Here is a 19,734-nt window from a genome sequence, read left to right on the forward strand (position 1 = left end):
TTCCAAAATAGTATGGGATCCGTTATCCAGAAACCTGTTATCCAAAAAGCTCAGAATGATTGAAAGGTTGTCTCCCATAGTCTCCATTTTATCCAAATATTCCAATTTTTTATAAATGTTTTCTCTGTAATAATAAAACAGCAGCTTGTACTTGATCCCAACTAAGATATAATTAAGCCTTATTGGAAGCAAAACCAGCCTATTGGGTTTATTTAATGTTTAAATGATTTTCTAGTAGACTTAAGGTATCAAGATCCAAATTACGGAAAGATCCGTTATCTGGAAAAAAAAACATGAGCAGTCTGGATAACAGGTCCCATATCTATGTTCAAAAGTAGCAACTATGTGAATATTATAGGGCTGATTTACTAACACAAGTGCAAAATTGCAACCAATCTGTAATTAGCTTTCAAAAGTCGACTACAAGTTAGACACGGAAAGCAAAAATCGGATTGGTTGATAAGTGTCTTTGCACTGGTGTTAGTAAATTAGCCCCTATATAGTAATGGTTTAGCGCAGGTCTTCTTGGATAATTCCAATATTCCTTCCATTTTTTACTTTGCTATCTTGCTGGGTGGTGCTTTTTAGAACAAAAGTAGCCCCACACGTCCCTTTTAATCACTTTTTCCTATCAGGATTGTGAGAACGATGACACTTTTAGTTACAGCAATTCCAGGGCAATGGCACACGGGCAGTTGTCAGGTAGTAGTAATAAGCTCCTTATTGCCATTTCCTTGAATAAAAAGTACCTTGTCCCTGCTTGTTCACATTCCAGTATTGCCACTCAATGGGGCCCTCTTCTAATTGCCCAAAACCCGGCATATATGGGAGTAGGGCACATAGAGCCACAGATCCATCACTTTAGCTCATGGGTTTGGGGCAGGTGCCAGTGGAATGTTGGGTCTATTCTGCAGCACAAAGTGTAGTAGATGAAGCTGAAGAAAGACACACGTCCATCAAGTTCAACTGATACTGATGGGGGGGGGGTGAGAATTTGCTCATTAGGGTATAACAGTGATTCTATGCTTGTTGCATTATGTAGATACATCCAGCGCACAGACGGCTTTCACCAACCACCAACTCTTTCCATTTTCTATTGAGTTTATTTTAGTGACTTTCCCTCGTATCTTCCACTCGTTCAGTGTATGAGCCTTATCTACCCATCTCCCCTGTCTCCAGGTCCGCTCTTCTTTCCGTCACCTCCTCCGTGGGCTGAACCTGCCAGTTCCTCTTTAATAGAAGCAGCTGCGAGTGACGAGTGACTGTCACATCACAGCGAGAGCCGACAGAGAGAGACAGGCAGCTGCTGCTGTTCTACTGGGGAAGGCTGGACCCCTACAGGCAAGAGACACAAGGTGGGGAGGGAATGAACTCTCCCCCCTCCACTTCCAGAGGTATGTGCCCCCCCCCCCAAACCCCAGCCTCCCCATTATATGTACAATATTCCGGTACAGTCTGAAGCACAGGAATCAGTTCACTTGCTAGAGTTCTACTAGATACATGGATAGACATAGATAGATAGATAGATAGATAGATAGATAGATAGATAGATAGATAGATAGATAGATAGATAGATAGATCGATAGATCGATAGATAGATAGACAGATAATAGATAAATAGATAGATATATGATAGATAATAAGTAGGTAGCTAGATATATAGATGAGAGTTAAATATATATTAGGTAGGTAGGCAGACAGACAGCTAAATAGATAATAGATGGGTTAGTAGACAGACAGAATGATAGCTAAGCAGATCAATATATAAATAGATAGGTAGTAGTAATAATACTAGGTATGTAGATAGATTTAAATAGAAATGTATGTAGATTTATATTTATATGATAGATAGATAGATAGATAGATAGATAGATAGATAGATAGATAGATAGATAGATAGATAGATAGATAGATGATAGATAGATAGATAGATAGATAGATAGATAATAGATAAATAGATAGATAGATATATGATAGACAATAAGTAGGTAGCTAGATATATAGATGATAGTTAAATAGATATTAGGTAGGTAGGCAGACAGACAGATAAATAGATAATAGATGGGTTGGTAGATAGATGTGAATAGAAATGTATGCAGATATATATTTATATGATAGATAGATAGATAGATAGATAGATAGATAGATAGATAGATAGATAGATAGATAGATAGATAGATAGATGATAGATGATAGATAGATAGATAGATAGATAGATAGATAGATAGATAGATAGATAGATAGATAGATAGATCATAAATAGATAGATAGATAGATAGATAGATAGATAGATAATAAGTAGGTAGCTAGATATATAGTTTATAGTTAAATATATATTAGGTAGGCAGACAGACAGATAAATAGATAATAGATGGGTTGGTAGACAGACAGAATGATAGCTAAAAAGATCAATATATAAATAGATAATAGATAGGTATGTAGATAGATGTGAATAGAATTGTATGTAGATTTATATTTATATGATAGATAGATAGAGAGAGAGAGAGAGAGAGAGAGAGAGAGAGAACATACAGATAGATGATAGATAATTAGATAAATAAATAGATGATAGATTAAAAGATAGATAGATAGATAGATAGAGATAGATAGATAGATAGAGAGAGAGAGAGAGAGAGAGAGAGAGAGAGAGAGATAGATAATAAATAGCTACAATAGACAGATAGTCAATTGATAGACAGAATGGATAATAATAATAAATAGATAGATAAGTAGATAGATAGACAAATAAGGATAAAGTGTATGCTAACTTGGGGTGCCCGTATCTGTAGCAGTGGGGGAGGGTGTAAGAGCGGCGGGTGCACAAGGAGAGAGTTCACTAGTGAGCAGTGGGTGTGACTCATTGCTGGACCATGTGACTCATGACACTGTGGATTTCCCTAACACTGACTCACAGCCGGCTGGGGATTCCTGGTGTTTTCTCTCACTATTGTACACCCACTCACCCCTCTCTGTCTCTGCCTGTAAGTGTCTGTGTGTCAGTCCTGCTGAGAATAACATCCCCCCCCCCATTTATTATTTACATTGAATCCCTGTCCTCGTCCTGCCCGGTGCTCTCATTCCACCCTGTAGCAACCCACGGAAAGGCATTAAAGGGGAACTCAGCAACTCCCCAAAATACATTCATTAGACATTTGTAGTGGGTTAAAAGTTGTTTCTAAACATAATTGTGATTGAAAGCATTATCTGTCTGACTATAAAAACTCAGAAATTAATGTAGACTGGAAAACTGCTTAACATTATATTTTCTTTCATTATGCAAAAATTTTTTTCATTTGTTTTCTATTTCATAATCTCAGCTGCCATAAAGCAGAATGTTCTGTTATACACATATCTAGAATCTCAGCTGCCATAAAGCAGGACAGGACTGCTGCTTACAATGGGGATCAGATAGGATCTGTGCAGCCACTGGGATAGAATGTTCTGTTACACAGATAGCTAGAATCTCAGCTGCCATAAAGCAGGACAGGACTGCTGCTTACAATGGGGATCAGATAGTATCTGTGCAGCCACTGGGACAGAATGTTCTGTTATACAGATAGCTAGAATCTCAGCTGCCATAAAGCAGGACAGGACTGCTGCTTACAATGGGGATCAGATAGGATCTGTGCAGCCACTGGGACAGAATGTTCTGTTATACAGATAGCTAGAATCTCAGCTGCCATAAAGCAGGGCAGGACTGCTGCTTACAATGGGGATCAGATAGGATCTGTGCAGCCACTGGGACAGAATGTTCTGTTATACAGATAGCTGGAATCTCAGCTGCCATAAAGCAGGACAGGACTGCTGCTTACACTGGGGATCAGATAGGATCTGTGCAGCCACTGGGACAGAATGTTCTGTTATACAGATAACTAGAATCTCAGCTGCCATAAAGCAGGACAGGACTGCTGCTTACAATGGGGATCAGATAGGATCTGTGCAGCCACTGGGGCAGAATGTTCTGTTATACAGATAGAGAAGTTTTTCAAACAAAGGCAAAGTTATTGTAATATTATTGTGCCCTTTATTTGCTAATGAGCGACTCGGCAGCTGATGTTGTGTGTCTTTCAGTAGAGAAGGGAAGTGGCGACTGTGTGAGTCTGACTGCAGGACCTTCAGACAAAAGTTAATTGTTCCTTTTTTATGTTTATTTTTTTAACAGAGGAAATAGGATACAAAATGTACAATTTCTTGTTATTTTATTTATTGGGACAGAGCGGCTGTGTTTCTGATTAAAGGGGTGGTTCCCCTTTAAGTTAACTGTTAGTATGTTATAGAGTGGCTAATTCTAAGCAACTTTTCAATTGTCCTTCGTTTTTTTCTTTCTTTTATAGTTTTTGAATTACTTATTACTTGCCTTCTTCTTTGACTCTTTCCAGCTTTCAAACGGGGGTCACTGACCCCATCTAAAAAACAAATGCTCTGTAAGGCTACAAATGTATTGTTATTGTTACTTTCCTATTCATATTCCAGTCTCTTATTTAAATCAATGCATGGTTGCTAGGGTAATTTGGACCGTAGCAACCAGACAGCTGAAATGGCAAACTGGAGAGTTGATGAATAAAAAGCTAAATAAGCAAAAGAAATACAAATAATAAAAAATAAAACCAATTGCAAATTGTCTCAGAATAGCGCTCTCTACATTATAGTAGCAGTTCATTTAAAGGTGAACAACCCCTTTAAAGATACAGGTGCAGTGTTTCTAAAAATGAACAATAATAACGTTAGTGCCGTGTTTTCTATTTGGAACTTACTGTACAAGCCTAAAGGTTCAGCAGCCCTATAACAGTACTGATTCAGGCCTTCAAAGTTGTCTCTAGCAGCTCCCCATCCTGTATCTTGTTAGGCATCTCTTGTGAGTCAGTGACTCTGCACATGCTCAGTGGGGCTTGAGCTGCTTTTGGAAAGCTCAGCGGGGGGTGGGGATTAATTAGAACAGATCATTAAAAAGTAAGATCACATCTGTCATAGAAAAATCTGCTGTGAAAATGTGCACTGAAGTTTCTTAGAATTATATAAAATTATTTGTAATTACATTTAAAAATTGATTTTTGATAGAAAATTCTATTTTCTAATATTCAATGTGATGGTAAAAAAATATAACTCTGACCTCAAAAACAACCCACATTTTTCCTGCTCTCCCTTCATTAACTGAGTGTGACGCAGGGGCCATCTGTGGGGCTCTTGTTAAAAAAAATAGGGATTTTTTTAAATCTGGGAATTCCGTTTCATTCATTTGGTCATGGGATTTTCCATTATTTTACCGTAACTGCAAAACAGCTGAAAATATTTGTACCATGGATAAAAATATGAAGTCAATTTATAGGGACTGATTTAAGGATTTAGTATGACGCACGTAACATTGGAAACAACCCCTTAAAAATGTGATGTAATTCAATTAAAATCAGATATAATTAAATTTAATGAACCTGCTGCACAAAAAAAGCATTTTCACTCACTGTGTAAGATATTTTTGTACTTTCCTATAAATGAAGCGTCATAGAAAGAGTTCAATGTAAATTTAAATGTAAATTTTTGTTTTTGCTGTTACTTTTTAAATTGTAAATTGGACTTTCCCATAAACTCAAAATTCGAAAAATAAATGACCAATCGAATATTATTAATTTATTAAATTCGGGAGAATAGGATCAACCTGCAAACTTGAATCGAATTTGAATTGAATTCAAGTTTTTTTAAAAAAAATCCGATTTTCTAAAGTCCACCAAACGACTCCAAATTGATTGTAGGCAGTCCCCCATAGGCTAAAACACCAATTCAGCATGGCAAATCAGATGGCAAATAGTCTAATTTAATGTCTTAAAGGGACAGTACATGATACATTTTGAAATTTGAATTTCTAATGTTTTTAAACTCGAATCGAATTTGGACTATTCCTTAGTCGAATTACACTAAAATAAACCTTTAAAATTCAAATTAAGAAATTCGAATTTTCAATTCGACCCTTGATAAATCTGCCCCTTAGAGTTTAGATTAGGAATTCAGAGAAAAATCAAGGCTCTCTCCTATATGTTAAAAAACAGTATTCAAAAACATTATTTAAAAAAAAATATACTATATTTTTTTGTTTAATTTGATGTAAAAGGGGTTGTTCACCTTTAAGTTATTTTTAGTATTTTATACTAAATTCTTAGAAATCTTGGATTACATTTTTGAATTATTTGCCTTCTTCTTCTGACTCTTTCCAGCTTTCAAATGAGGGTCTCTGACCCCATCTAAAAAACAAATTCTCTGTAAGGCTACAAATGTTCCGTTAATGTTACTCATCTTTCATTTAGACCCGCTACTATTCATATTCCAGTCTCTTATTCAAATCAATGCATGGTTGCTAGGGTAATTAGGACCCTAGCAACCAGATGGCTGAAATTGCAAACTGGAGAGCTGCTGAATAAAAAGCTAAATAAGTCGAAAACCACAAATAATAAAAAATGAAAACCAATTACAAATTGTCTCAGTATATCACTCTCTACATTATACTAACAGTTCATTTAAAGGTGAACACCCCCTTTAAGGTTTGAAACAAGGGTCTCTCCTATATAATAAAACCCTTATTAGAAAACAAATACTATAAAAATGGTTCAGGTGTAATTCAAGGCTCTCTCCTATTAGAAAAAATTAATTATTAGAAAAAATAGTATATTTTTGTGCTGACATTGGGGTTCAGATGTATTTTAAGATATTAAGATTCTGTGTTTTGGTGTTAAAATTTTCGGTTCAAGTTCAAATTTATTGATTTGTTTGCATGTTCCCCTGACAAAAAACCCTTTCACATGGGGTTGAAACACTTTAGGTTCCATTAGTATATGTCATAAAGATGCGATATTATATGCATTGGACAGCCCTGCTCCCTTGGTTTCTGCAAGTGCAAATCAAGGCTTTCTCCTATAAAATTAAAAATATTATTAAAATTATTAAATTCTTCTCTCCTACAAGAAAAAAAACATTATTAGAAAAGATAAAAAAACATGAATCAAAATTGTTCTCTCTCCTGGTAAAAAAACAAACATTATTATAAATAAATAAAAACAATGAATTAAAATTGTTCTCTCTCCTAGTAGAAAAAATTCTTTATTAGAAATAAATAAATAAATATTTTTATTACATTTTTGTTAAAGTGCATTCAGTTTGTAAATTTGTTTTAATTAGTGCATCTAATTTATATCTATTTGTTATTGTTTTAATGAGTGGGAGGGAAAAATGTTCCTATACAAGTAGAAGGGGACCATAAAAATGTTAATTTCCTGGTTAAGGAGCCTAAAATTTTGTCTGTGGTTTTTTTATTTAACCTCATCCACTAGAAGCCATGCCAATATTGTCTGTTAGATTTTTAGAATATCATCGATGTATCTGAATACAATTGCCAATATTGCAGGTATATTTCTTATATTTCTTTAAAAAAAATTATTTTATATTGTTGCTTTTTTGGTGTGTCTTTTTCTTGCTTCCAATGAAATCCTCTCTAAGTGCCCATAAATGGAGTTCTGTGTTTAATTTGTGCAAAATTTGCAGAAAACAAGCATTTCAAATTTTTTTAGCGTCTGCTCATCCTATTTCTCATTCGATTTTTAGCATGTTTGTAAATGGCATTTTTTCTCTACGTATTCGATGCCTCTAATATTGTGTTAATGACCCAAGGTTTAAAATGTGGGGCAGTATAGCGGCACATGGGTTAGCAAAGACTGGAATATTAATAGGAGAGGCCTGAATAGAAAGATGAGTAATAAAAAGTAGCAATAACAATACATTTGTAGCCTTACCAAACATTTCAATTCAGCAATTCAGAAACTATAAGAAAGAAAAAATGAAGGTCAATCCAAAAGTTGCTTAGAATAAGCGATTCTATAACATGTAACCCACCCCTTTAAGAAGGTCAAATATGTTTTAAATATGTTTTAAATATGTCTGACAGTGCAGTGAGTACAAAGGGCATTCTCTTACACTTATGTCCGAACAGTGCAAAAATGGGAAATTCGGGGAAATTCAGTCAATATTTGCCTTGTTTTTTTATCTAGATTTTTCATTTAAGCAAATGAAGTTCAGAAATGGCACCATTTTTTTTTAAATTTACATTTTATCTGTGGTTTGAAATTTGGGCAAATGTTAGAAATTATTATTGTTAGCTAAATCCAAGTTGTAAAGTAACTTTATTATTTATTTAAGTCCATTTTTAATATGAAATTGTGAAAATATCAGAATTTTTCCTTTAGGGCAAATTAAGTCCATTTTTAAATGTGAATTTTTGAAAATATCAGATTTCTAATATAGGGCAAATTAAATCCATTTTTAATCTCTTTTGGGGCAAATTAAGTCAAATTTTAATATGAAATTTTGAATATATCAGAATTTCTCCTTTAGGGCAAATTAAGTCCATTTTTAATCTGATATTGTGAAAATATCTGAATTTCTCCTTTAGGGAAAATTAAATAAATTTTTTAGATGAAATTGTGAAAAAAATTCTCATTTAGGGCAAATTAAGTACATTTTTAATATGAAATTTTGAATATATCAGAATTTCTCCTTTAGGACAAATGAAGTCAATTTATAATCTGAAATTCTGAAAATATCAGAATTTATCATTTAGGGAAAATGAAGTCCATTTTTAATCTGAAACTGTGAAAATATCAGAATTTATCATTTAGGGAAAATGAAGTCCATTTTTAATCTGAAACTGTGAAAATATCAGAATTTCTCCTTTAGGTCAAAAGTCAATTTTTAATATCAAATTTAGGATTGAATGAATTATTGGCCATATCCTTTGGCGAGAGCTTGCTTTTTTTGGTCTATAAGTAATCTATTTTTGATGACATCAGGGGGCACATTTACCTAGGGTCGAATATCGAGGGTTAATTAACCCTCGATATTCGACCGTCGAAGTTAAATCCTTCGACTTCGAATATCGAAGATTTAGCGCTATTCCTATGATCGAACGATCTAAGGAATAATCGTTCTATCGAACGATTAAATCCTTAGATTCAAACGATTTTAAACCATCGATCGAAGGATATTCCTTCGATCAGGAAATTGTTAGGAAGCCTATGGGGGACCTTTCCCATAGGCTAACATTGGCCTTGGTAGGTTTTAGGTGGCGAACTAGGGGCTCGAAGAATATTTTAAAGAGACAGTACTTCGACTATCGAATGGTCGAATAGTCAAACTATTTTTAGTTCGAATCGTTTGAATCGCAATCGAAGGTCGTAGTTGAAGGTCGAAGTAGCCACATTCGACCACTCGAAATTCGAACAATTTTTCCTCTATTTCTTCACTCGAGCTAAGTGAATGGGCCCCCAGATGTTTCTTTTCAGAAGTTCCTGAGTTATATAGTTCAATAGATAATTCCTCGTTTCCTAACCAATAAAATTTATATTTTTTTTGAAAATACATACCTGTATCTACAATAAGCCATTTAACCCAGGTAGTTAGAAACTATAGTCAGATTATAATACTTAATGTAGTTGAGCAACAAGTGAAAGGACAAACATCTGAATTTTTTGCTTTAAGCAAATTTGGTCTTTTTTATAGTAATTCAATTTCCAACACCTGCAGCGATACTAATTTTAGATGATTTCACTTGGTTCCTTCCATGTGTTATTGCACTTACTCTGTTCTTACACCCACTCACAAGTGCGACCAAAAAACAGATATTAAAATTACTGGCTTTTGTTTTCTTCATTTTTCACTGCTGTTTATATTTTTGCTACGGCTTGAAGATTTTGCAAACTATTATCTAACATTTAGTCACTTTGTTACCTACCTCTGATCTCTCAGATTGTCGAACGTACTATACCACTCCCCAAACTGTGAAACAACTGCTGGAGCAAAAGCGCCAACATAAGAGTTCCCAGGTAAGAAAATGTACCCCCTAGTGTAAATGATAAGGATATTAGAAGTCACTGAGGGGTTGTTCTGTGACCATATAAAGACACAAGGCTGCAGGCTGAGTTATACAGGGAACGCTGAGTATCACTCATGTATTATAAGGGATAATGTACCCCCTAGTGTAAATGATAAGGATATTAGAAGTCACTGAGGAGTTGTTCTGTGACCATATAAAGGCACAAGGCTGCAGGCTGAGTTATACAGGGAACGCTGAGTATCACTCATGTATTATAAGGGATAATGTACCCCCTACTGTAAATGATAAGGATATTAGAAGTCACTGAGGAGTTGTTCTGTGACCATATAAAGGCACAAGGCTGCAGGTTGAGTTATACAGGGAACTCTGGGTATCACTCATGTATTATAAGGGATAATGTACCCCTACTGTAAATGATAAGGATATTAGAAGTGACTGAGGGGTTGTTCTGTGACCATATAAAGACACAAGTCTGCAGGCTGAGTTATACAGGGAACTCTGAGTATCACTCATGTATTATAAGGGATAATGTACCCCCTACTGTAAATGATAAGGATATTAGATGTCACTGAGGGGTTGTTCTGTGACTATATAAAGGCACAAGGCTGCAGGCTGAGTTATACAGGGAACTCTGAGTATCACTCATGTATTATAAGGGATAATGTACCCCCTACTGTAAATGATAAGGATATTAGAAGTCACTGAGGGGTTGTTCTGTGACCATATAAAGGCACAAGGCTGCAGGCTGAGTTATACAGGGAACTCTGAGTATCACTCATGTATTATAAGGGATAATGTACCCCTCCTGTAAATGATAAGGATATTAGAGGTCAATGAGGACTTATTTTGCCTTGGCACATATAAAATCAACATCATACATGTCCCTGAGGAATTATCTGACATATTAAAAGTCAGTACCTCCCAATCTAGCACAATCTCCTCCACTTCCTGGGATACCCAAATCCTAAATATTAAGGGAATTCTCTTCCTTTCTATAGCCTTCTTCAATTCATCTTTTCCTTTCCTATAGTTTCCATATTTCCTTCCTCCCTATCCAAAAACCCCAAGTTTCTCCCTCTGGAATAATAACATAGTCCTATTCTGGTCACCATATTTTAGGGCATCTACTTCTTCATTATTGTCCTTTGAAGTTTTCCATCCTTCCTACCCCTACCCTCTCTCTATATCTCAAGGTATTACTAAATCTAAAATATGTTACTGTATTCTTAATTATAACTCTTTCATTTGCAGGCATCTGCATCTCTTGTGGAATATAATCAGGAAGCAGGTGAGTGCATGAATGTGACCTCCTCTAGTCAAGACTATCTATGGTATCTTCTGGTATCTTCTGGCATCATTCTGCTTTTTACCCCCAGCCTATAGCAAGTCACAAGGGAGTACAAATCTTTCCTTCTCCTAGATGCTGCCAGCTCCTTTGTCCCGCACCCCACACAAGATGATGAAGACCTCTTGTTCCCAAGGCATGGTGCCCACTACAACTATCCTGTCCTGGAAGACCTGTATCCCTCAGGATCTGGGCCCTTGTATGGCCAGGAGAGGAGATATGACGCATTAAGGAGGGACATTCCGAGCTGTGAAGCAGAGATGGAGGTGAGGTGGTTTGGAATACCAAACACAACCAATATTCTTGATGGAATTACAGTTTTAACACTGGTGTTAGTGTCCTTGTCATAAAGCAAGATAGAGCTGCTGTGTTCCATAGAGACTGTTACGTTACTTTAATATCTAAACTTTTGTTAGTTAATTATGAGGATGTCAATTTTAACAGTTAGAAAAAAAGTGCAACCCCCTTATTTTTATTACCCAGGTTTCCTTCTCACCCAACACCTACGTGGCTCCTTTTTCCCATGATGCCTCCTGGTCCGGACACTCCCAGGCTTCCTACCCTGTGGCTGAGCCTTTCCTGAGGGTACCGGGGGCTGTTGTTCCAGAGATGGTGCCACTGGACTTGGAAGATGCCAGAGTGGAAATTCAGAACCTGAGCCCAGATCAACTCCTAATCCGTGATGAGGACGGAGACACGTAAGTACAATGTTGGATTAAAGGGGAAGTGTTCTCTTTAATCCAGGGTTCAGTTCGAGATTCGGACAAGATTCGGCCTTTTTCAGAAGGATTAGGATTCGGCCGATCCTTCTGCCCGGCCGAACCAAATTCACATCCTAATTTGCATATGCAAATTATGGGTGGGAAGGGAAATCACTTGACTTTTTGTCACAAAACAATGAAGTAAAAAATGTTTTCCCCTTCCCGTCCCTAATTTGCATATGCAAATTAGGATTCAGATTCGTTTCGGTAGTCGGCCGAATCTTTGCGAAGGATTTGGGGGTTAGGCCGAATCCAAAATAGTGGATTCGATGCATCCCTACTTTAATCCCCCCCATACAGATCCTTCCAACTGCACTAAACACAGGTTCTGCCAGTTCTGACAGATTCAATGTTTGATTGAACCTTATGACAGTTTTATATGTAGTTTATTTATCGATATTTGTTAATTTATCAATTGTCATTACTATCAGTCTCTCTGGGGGGTCACAAATGGGTTAAGATAATTACAGGTTCAAGGATCCCCCCAGTTCTGGTAACAACCATAACAACCAGTCAGCAGCTAACTGAAAAGCAAAGATAAAATTGGTTGCTATGGGTTACTAGACCATGTTTTTGTCATTGCTATATGACTGTTTTGAGCTAAAAGTGGTCACGTGCAGTTACACTTCCCAATATCTGCCATCGGGCCCTTTGTTTTCACTTAAAAGCTCTGCCCTATCTGTCATAGTCCCCTCCCCTTTCTATTTAGCCCCACCTCTTGTTTAATATTCCTTCTTGGTACGGGATGCTCCTGTGCATTGATATTATGTGTGTTTCCCATGATACATCAGGCAGAATGGGGATCATTTCTATAAAATTAATGAATAATTGGCTAATATCACCCTCTCCACCCACCTTCTGATCTTGTATGTAGGATTCTCAACCTGTACGTGGCGCGGGGGCTGCGCTGTCAGTCCTATGCAGTGGCTGAACGATACCTACAGTACGGCCAGTTAGACACCAGGGAACATAATGGGAAGGTAAGTGTCACATAGTGTCCACTGTGTTCACCTTTAAATTAACTTTTAGTATATTTTAAAATGGCTAATTCTAAGTAAACTTTTCAAATGGTCGTCAATGTTTTTTTTACGCATGTACCGAATCCAGGATTCGGTTTGGTTTTGGCCAGGATTCGGCCATTTTCAGCAGGATTTGGTCGAATCCTTCTGCCCGGCCAAACCGAATCCGAATCCTAATTTACATATGCAAATTAGGGGTGGGGAGGGAAATCGTGTGACTTTTTGTCACAAAACAAGGAAATAAATTTCCCTTCCCACTCCTAATTTGCATGTGCATATTAAGGATTCGGTTCGGTATTCGGCCGAATCTTTAGCGAAGGATTCGGGGGTTCGGCCGAATCCAAAAAAGTGGATTCGGTGCATCCCTAATTTTTTTATAATTTTTTTTATTTGCCTTCATCTTCTGACTTTTTCCAGCTTTCAAATGGGGGTCACTGACCCCATTTAAAAAAAAAAGAAATGCCGTGTAAAGGTGGCCATACACGGGCCGATAAAAGCTGCCGACAGACTGTGTCGGCAGCTTATTGGCCCGTGTATGGGGGCCCCCGACGGGCTTCCCCGATCGAGATCTGGCCGAAAGTCGGCCAGATCTCGATCGGATGGGTTTAAAAATCCCGTCGGATCGCGGCCGCATCTGTTCGTTGATGCGGTCCCGCGATCCGACCGCCCGTTTGAGAATGCTAGGATCCGATCGTTGGGCCCTAGGGCCCACGATCGGTTCTGCCCGATATTGCCCACCTCAAGGTGGGCATATCGGAGGGAGATCCGCTCGTTTGGCGACATCGCCAAACGAGCGGATCTATCCATGTATGGGGACCTTAAGGCTACAAATGTATTGTTATTGCTACTTTTTCCTACTCCTCATTCTATTTAGTCCCTCTCCTATTCATATTCCAGTCTCTTATTCAAATCAATGCATGGTTGCTAGGGGAATTTGGACCCTAGCTACCAGATGGCTGAAATTACAAACTGGAGAGCTGCTAAATAAAAAGCTAAATAACTCAAAAACCACAAATAAAAAAATGTAGACCAATTGAAAATTGTCTCAGAATATCACTCTCTGCATCATACTAACAGTTACTTCAAAGGTGAACAACCCCTAATATAAAATATTTTAGATATCTTAAATGGGGTTTTTGATTACCACAAAAAAAAATAAACTAAGGGCAATTCATTCATTTCAAAGGCAGATTTTTCTAAGGCATTCTGCCATTCGGTCGGTAATCTGGTTTTATTAAACTGGTGGGTTTTTATTTCTTGGTCAAAACAATCACCCACAGAAGTTTCTGGAAGGTTTTTGTCTATAATTCAGGAACACCCTGACCACACCTGGTTACGCCCCAACAACACCCACTTACACCTTAGCCACACCCACATATTCAATGACCACACCCCAACTCCACCCACCTGCTCTATAAATCGAGGTAACTTCCTAAAAATTCAGCTAGCTGGACAGCTCTGCTCCCATGTAAGGAATGAATTAGCTCCATTTACTAATATACGTGCTAAATGGCAACTGCACTTTTGCCGTTGCTAATAGCAACCAATCAGCAATCAGTTTTTCTCAGTTAGAAGTTGGTAACTAGTGATGGGCGAATTTGGGCCATTTCACTTCGCCGAAAAATTAGCAAAATGGCGCCGGCGTTTTGTTTTTGACGCCGACATCCATTTTTTTTTACGCCGTTGAATTTTCGCTGTCGAATTTTCAATGGCGAATCAAGGGAATTCGCCGCAAATTTGCGCTTGGCAAATAAATTCGCCAATCACTATTGGTAACTATAAAGGGAGCAGAACATCCTGAGGGAATAGTGGATTTGGTAATGACAACTGAGGAAGGGGGCACCTTGGGTCACCGGTTGTGTGTTGCAGGTTGGGAGCCCCCAAAAAATGTTTCAGGGGGGCCTTGGTTGTAGTAGTGCAATTTAGGCCTTATATTAATAAACCAAGTCCTTAAGGTTTCTTCCACATATCAACTGGATCTTCTACAATATGATTGCACAAGTGAATGGCCACATTGCACCAACCCAATACCCTGACTGTGCTTCTTTATTACAGTGCAATGGTTAATATTAATGCTCACAGATTGTGACACAGACCTGGGCTTGTAACATGACAGAGTTGATGGGATTTTCCCAGTGAAAGGGTTAAGGACTCGCCGACAGAGGGGTTAAGGAACTGGGGCTGTTCCATGACGCGGAGCTGTTACGGTTAAATCAGATTACGCTCCTTCCTTTCTGAGCTGCTGTGCGTGGAAACTGTCTGACTCTGTAGAGCCGCTTCCTCTTCTCTTCTTCTCTTTCCCTTGCGGCCCTTACAGAGGTTTAGGGCCCGGCGACAGAGAGTATCACTAGGAAAAGGGAAAGTGAACCCTACTTACAGGTTCACACATGTGTTTCCTTATAGCAAGGAGTTTGGGATGTGCCCATAGGTTGTATAGAGCTACAGTTCTACAGTCTCAAGACAGTGGCTGCTGCAGCATGCTGGGAGTTGTAGTATAGCAACTGTTCAATCAGTTCTCAGGTCTGTATTCACATGTCTCATACCAGTATGGCAGCAACTTCCAATATGAACTCTGATCCATTGATATTGTTCTTTATTTCCCAGTCTCCCCTCCTAGTGGCTGCAGCAGCCAATCAGCCAGAGATCGTGTACGACTTGATCACGCTGGGCGCCGACGTGAACGCTTCAGATTGGAAGGGCCAGACTGTTCTGCATGTGGCTGCAACATATGGATTCTCTGATGTACTGAGAGTGAGTGCGCTGCTGGGGTCCTGTAGCCTGCTGGGAGTTGTAGTTCAATGACAGATGGAAGGACACAGGTTATAGTTTGTTAAGATCAAGTGTTGCAATAGTGGGGCCAGCTCTATATAAAACACCTGCCATTGGCATCTCTTTGAATGTGGAACTGCATCTACAGTATAATTGCAAACAGTAGGGGGCAGCAGATGAATGGGAGATGAACATCCATCACACATATTGGCCAACTCTCTCCCAACTGGGCCAACAATGATAACATTACTCTTATACTAGGGATGCACCAAATTCAGGATTCGGCAGGATTCGGGCTTTTTCAGCAGGATTTGGATTTGACGGAATCCTTCTGCCTGGCCGAACCGAATCCCAATTTGCATATGCAAAGTAGGGATGGGGAGGAAAATGTGTGACTTTTTGTCACAAAACAAGGAAGTAAAAAATGTTTTCCCCTTCCTACCCCTAATTTGCATATGCATATGCAAATTAGGATTCATTATTCAGCCAAATCTTTCGAAAAGGGTTCGGGGGTTCTGCCGAATCAAAAATAGTGGATTCGGTGCATCCCAATCTTATATACATGCCCCACCCACCCATCTCTGACATCACTTGAAAGGGAGATCCAGCAAAAGTAGAGAAATTAAAAATTGCAACCGAATTTGAGCTGGGGACATATGTTGAAGGGGCTCTTCACCAGGATTACTAGTGTCATTGGTGAGGAGGGACCTGGCAGCGTTGTACTGGGGGGGTCCTCCACTCCAGCCGCAATCCCCCAGGCCCCAGCTAAAAGCTGGGTCTGTGGGACCCACAAGGGCCAGGGCTTTTCCTGGGGTCCCACCAGCCCAGTCCGACCCTGGGTCCTGGACCTCCAAATCACCCAAAAAGTAAATTGTCAGCACAAGCCTGCCCAACCCACAGATCCTGAGAGTTTTAGGCTGGGCTCAGCTTCACCTCTCGCTGTTCTTCTCTCACATGAATGTTCTTCTCTGGCCCTAGGTCTTTCTATCTCTCCAGCGGCAGCAGAATTTTGATGTGGAGGCCAGAAACTATGATGGTAAGGAAAGAAAATAATTCATGTATGCTTTTCAGTAGCGGTGGGGAGTTACCCAAGGACCACAGGTGCCATCAGTATCAAATGTTGCAGCGATAAGCATGATAAGATGTTGGTCCAGTAGTACCTGGCAGTTGAGACTTTATGTGCTTTCCCACCAGGCCTGACTCCCTTACACTGTGCAGTAATCAGCCTCAATTCTGCCTATAATAGTAAAAGGCTTCAGCCCAACCAGGAGAACCAACAACAAGAGAGGGAAAGTATGACTTGTGTGCAACTCCTGCTGCAGCTCGGAGCCAGTTGTGCCAGTCAGGTGAGTTCAGATCTAGTAGTCACCAGCAAAGTGGGTTGGATTCCTTCCATCTGCAGGGGTAGCTGTAGTTTGTCCTGCATGATTTCATTTGTGGGAGGAGCTCAATCTGTATCCTTCACACAGGACATCAAGAGCAACAAGACGGTTCTCCATATGGCAGTGCAAGCTGGGAACATCCCTCTGGTCAAGTTTCTCCTGAATTTTGCCCACACTGACCTACCAGCCCTCATCAACCTGAAGGTGAGGTTGTCTAGGGCCTTAGTGTCCATTCTCCCATGCATGTTTCTCTACCACCATCCTTCTTTTCTGTCGTTCTCTACATCACTCTAATCTTGACCTGTTCTTCTCCATATTAGGCCCATGGAAACACAGCTCTCCATATGGCAGCCGCTCTTCCTTCTCAGCGATCTACTGAGTACCTGATTCAGCTGCTCCTCTCCTCGGGGGGAGATCCAAGCATGCGCAACCTGGAGAACGAGCAACCTGCCCACCTGGTTCCACCTGGGGAGCTCTCTGACCAGGTAATGGCCTTTCAGGCAGACTAACAAGTGGTTTGTCATTAACATTAACAGATCTAGTGATTCAACCTGACCATTGAATGAACTCATGGACCTCCTTTAGTGTCCCACCTGACCACTGTTTACCTGTTCTTTCCCCAGATAAAGCTCTTGCTGAAGCGCCGCCGCATTACATCATCAACACGCCACCAGTCATCTTCTTCCTTATAGGAGCCGCCAAGACAAAGACCACTTGTCTAGTCCCGACGTTGAGACCTTTCCACTCACAGAAGGAGCCTGTATCTCTGTGGCCCGTGTAGGTAGATCCAGACAGGTTCTGCTGAAGAATCGGTCAACTTCTATTTTTCCATAACCTCCTGGTTTCTATGAAACTGCCATTAATTTCTTATAGTGAAGAAACTCTCATTTCTGCATAGCTCTCATCTGTCCCTTTTTTTAGTGACTATTCTTATTTAAAAAAAAACCCTGGGGGGCGTGATTTGCTAGCAATAAGGGAGGCTATGGTGCTAACTGTAGGTGTGGCTAACTGGTAGATTAAATTCACAAGGATTATTGGCTCAGATAAAACACAAGGGGGCAAATTCACTAAGATTCGTAGTTGCGCCAGGTGCAACTTCGCCGCGCTTCGCCGCACTTCGCCGCACTTCGCCGCACTTCGCCAGGCGTAGTTTCGCCAGTGCTCCGCAAATTCACTAAAATCCGAAGTTGCGCACAGGGGTAGCGTAAGGTTGCGAAGTTGTGCTAGCGTTGATTTGCTAAGTGAAGCGAAGTCTAGCGTAAAAGGTAGCGTTCAGTACATTACGTGCGTTAGTGAATTTGCGTAGTTACGTCCGTAGCGAAAATTCGCCAGGCGTAAGGGTGCGAAGTAACACTAGCGAATCTATTCCAGCGTTTGTTAGTGAATTTGCGAAGTAACGAAAATGCCCAACGCTAGCGAATTGACGCTAGCGTTCGGCGCTTCGGCGCTTAGTGAATTTGCCCCAAGGTCTCATTTGATATACAATCAATTTTACTTAGATATTAAATAGGACATGAACATTTAAATTTTTAAATTTAAGATTTACATTTTTAATTTAAAAATTTAAGGTGTGAATCATTTTTTTTTTTTTTGCCATGATGAATTTCTGTGTAATTAGTGGTAGTCACTAAAATCCCCTAAAATTACATTTTGGAAGAAGAAAAGGTCAGTTTCCCTTCCAGATAAAACATTGCCCGTTGCCTTGCTGCTTTGTTACAGGAATATTTCTACAATCTTTATGGACATTTATTGTCTCTAAACTAAAATTTGACAAAGGATTGGGCTATCGATTCTGTACAGGTATGGGATCCATTATCCAGAAACCTGTTATCCAGAAAGTTCCAAAATACAGACTCCATTATAATCAAATAATCCAAATTTGATTAAAATGATTTCCTTTTACGCTTTAATATTAAAACAGTCGCTTGTACTTGATCCCAACTAAGATATAATTAATCCTTATTGGAAGCAAAACCAGCCTATTGGGTTTATTTCATGTTTATATGATTTTCTAGTAGACTTAAGGTATGAAGATCCAAATTGCATAAAGATCCGTTATACGGAAACAACCAGGTCCCTAGCATTCTGGATAAAGTGTCATAAACCTGTACCTTGTCTATTTGGTGCGGGTGTCTGTTTATGAAAGATACCAATGAAAATTCGATTTTTACTACAATTCAAATTTTTCACTCATTTTGTCTATTTACTGACAAAATGTTAACGTCGAAATTTCTCATCTACTATTTTTTCATGAACTTCATCATTTTGAAGGCAATTTTTTTTAAAAAGAAGTTTCCCAATTTTTTTATTTTCATTATTTTTACATTTTTTGTTGTTCCCTCTTGAGTCAGTCTAGTTTGATTTTACGCCATTAAAGGAGAAGGAAAGCTACAGGAGCAGTTTATTTCCAATAGATGAGCCACAATAGTGCAAACTGTAACACTATATTTATTCTGCAGAATGCTTTACCATACCTGAGTAAACAGCTCTAGAAGCTCTATATTTGTTTAGGATAGCAGCTGCCATATTAGCTTGGTATGACATCACTTCCTGCCTGAGTCTCTCCCTGCTCACTCATAGCTCTGTT

The 19,734-nt window shown here is 38.9% G+C and overlaps 1 protein-coding gene across 1 annotated transcript; it reads left to right on the forward strand.

Annotated features, from left to right (window-relative positions):
- Positions 1-1,040: 1,040 nt before the first annotated feature.
- LOC108696883 (NF-kappa-B inhibitor delta) lies at positions 1,041-18,269 on the forward strand. The gene is made up of 12 exons (XM_018226574.2): positions 1,041-1,394; positions 9,784-9,860; positions 11,123-11,159; positions 11,292-11,482; positions 11,700-11,914; positions 12,852-12,957; positions 15,601-15,747; positions 16,744-16,801; positions 16,960-17,111; positions 17,235-17,351; positions 17,468-17,632; positions 17,771-18,269. The coding sequence occupies exons 1-12, from the start codon at positions 1,367-1,369 to the stop codon at positions 17,837-17,839; spliced, it is 1,362 nt and encodes a 453-aa protein (XP_018082063.1). The 5' UTR covers positions 1,041-1,366; the 3' UTR covers positions 17,840-18,269.
- The last annotated feature ends 1,465 nt before the right edge of the window (positions 18,270-19,734 follow it).

This window comes from Xenopus laevis, chromosome 7L (assembly GCF_017654675.1).
Source record: "Xenopus laevis strain J_2021 chromosome 7L, Xenopus_laevis_v10.1, whole genome shotgun sequence".
Lineage (NCBI taxonomy): Eukaryota > Metazoa > Chordata > Amphibia > Anura > Pipidae > Xenopus > Xenopus laevis.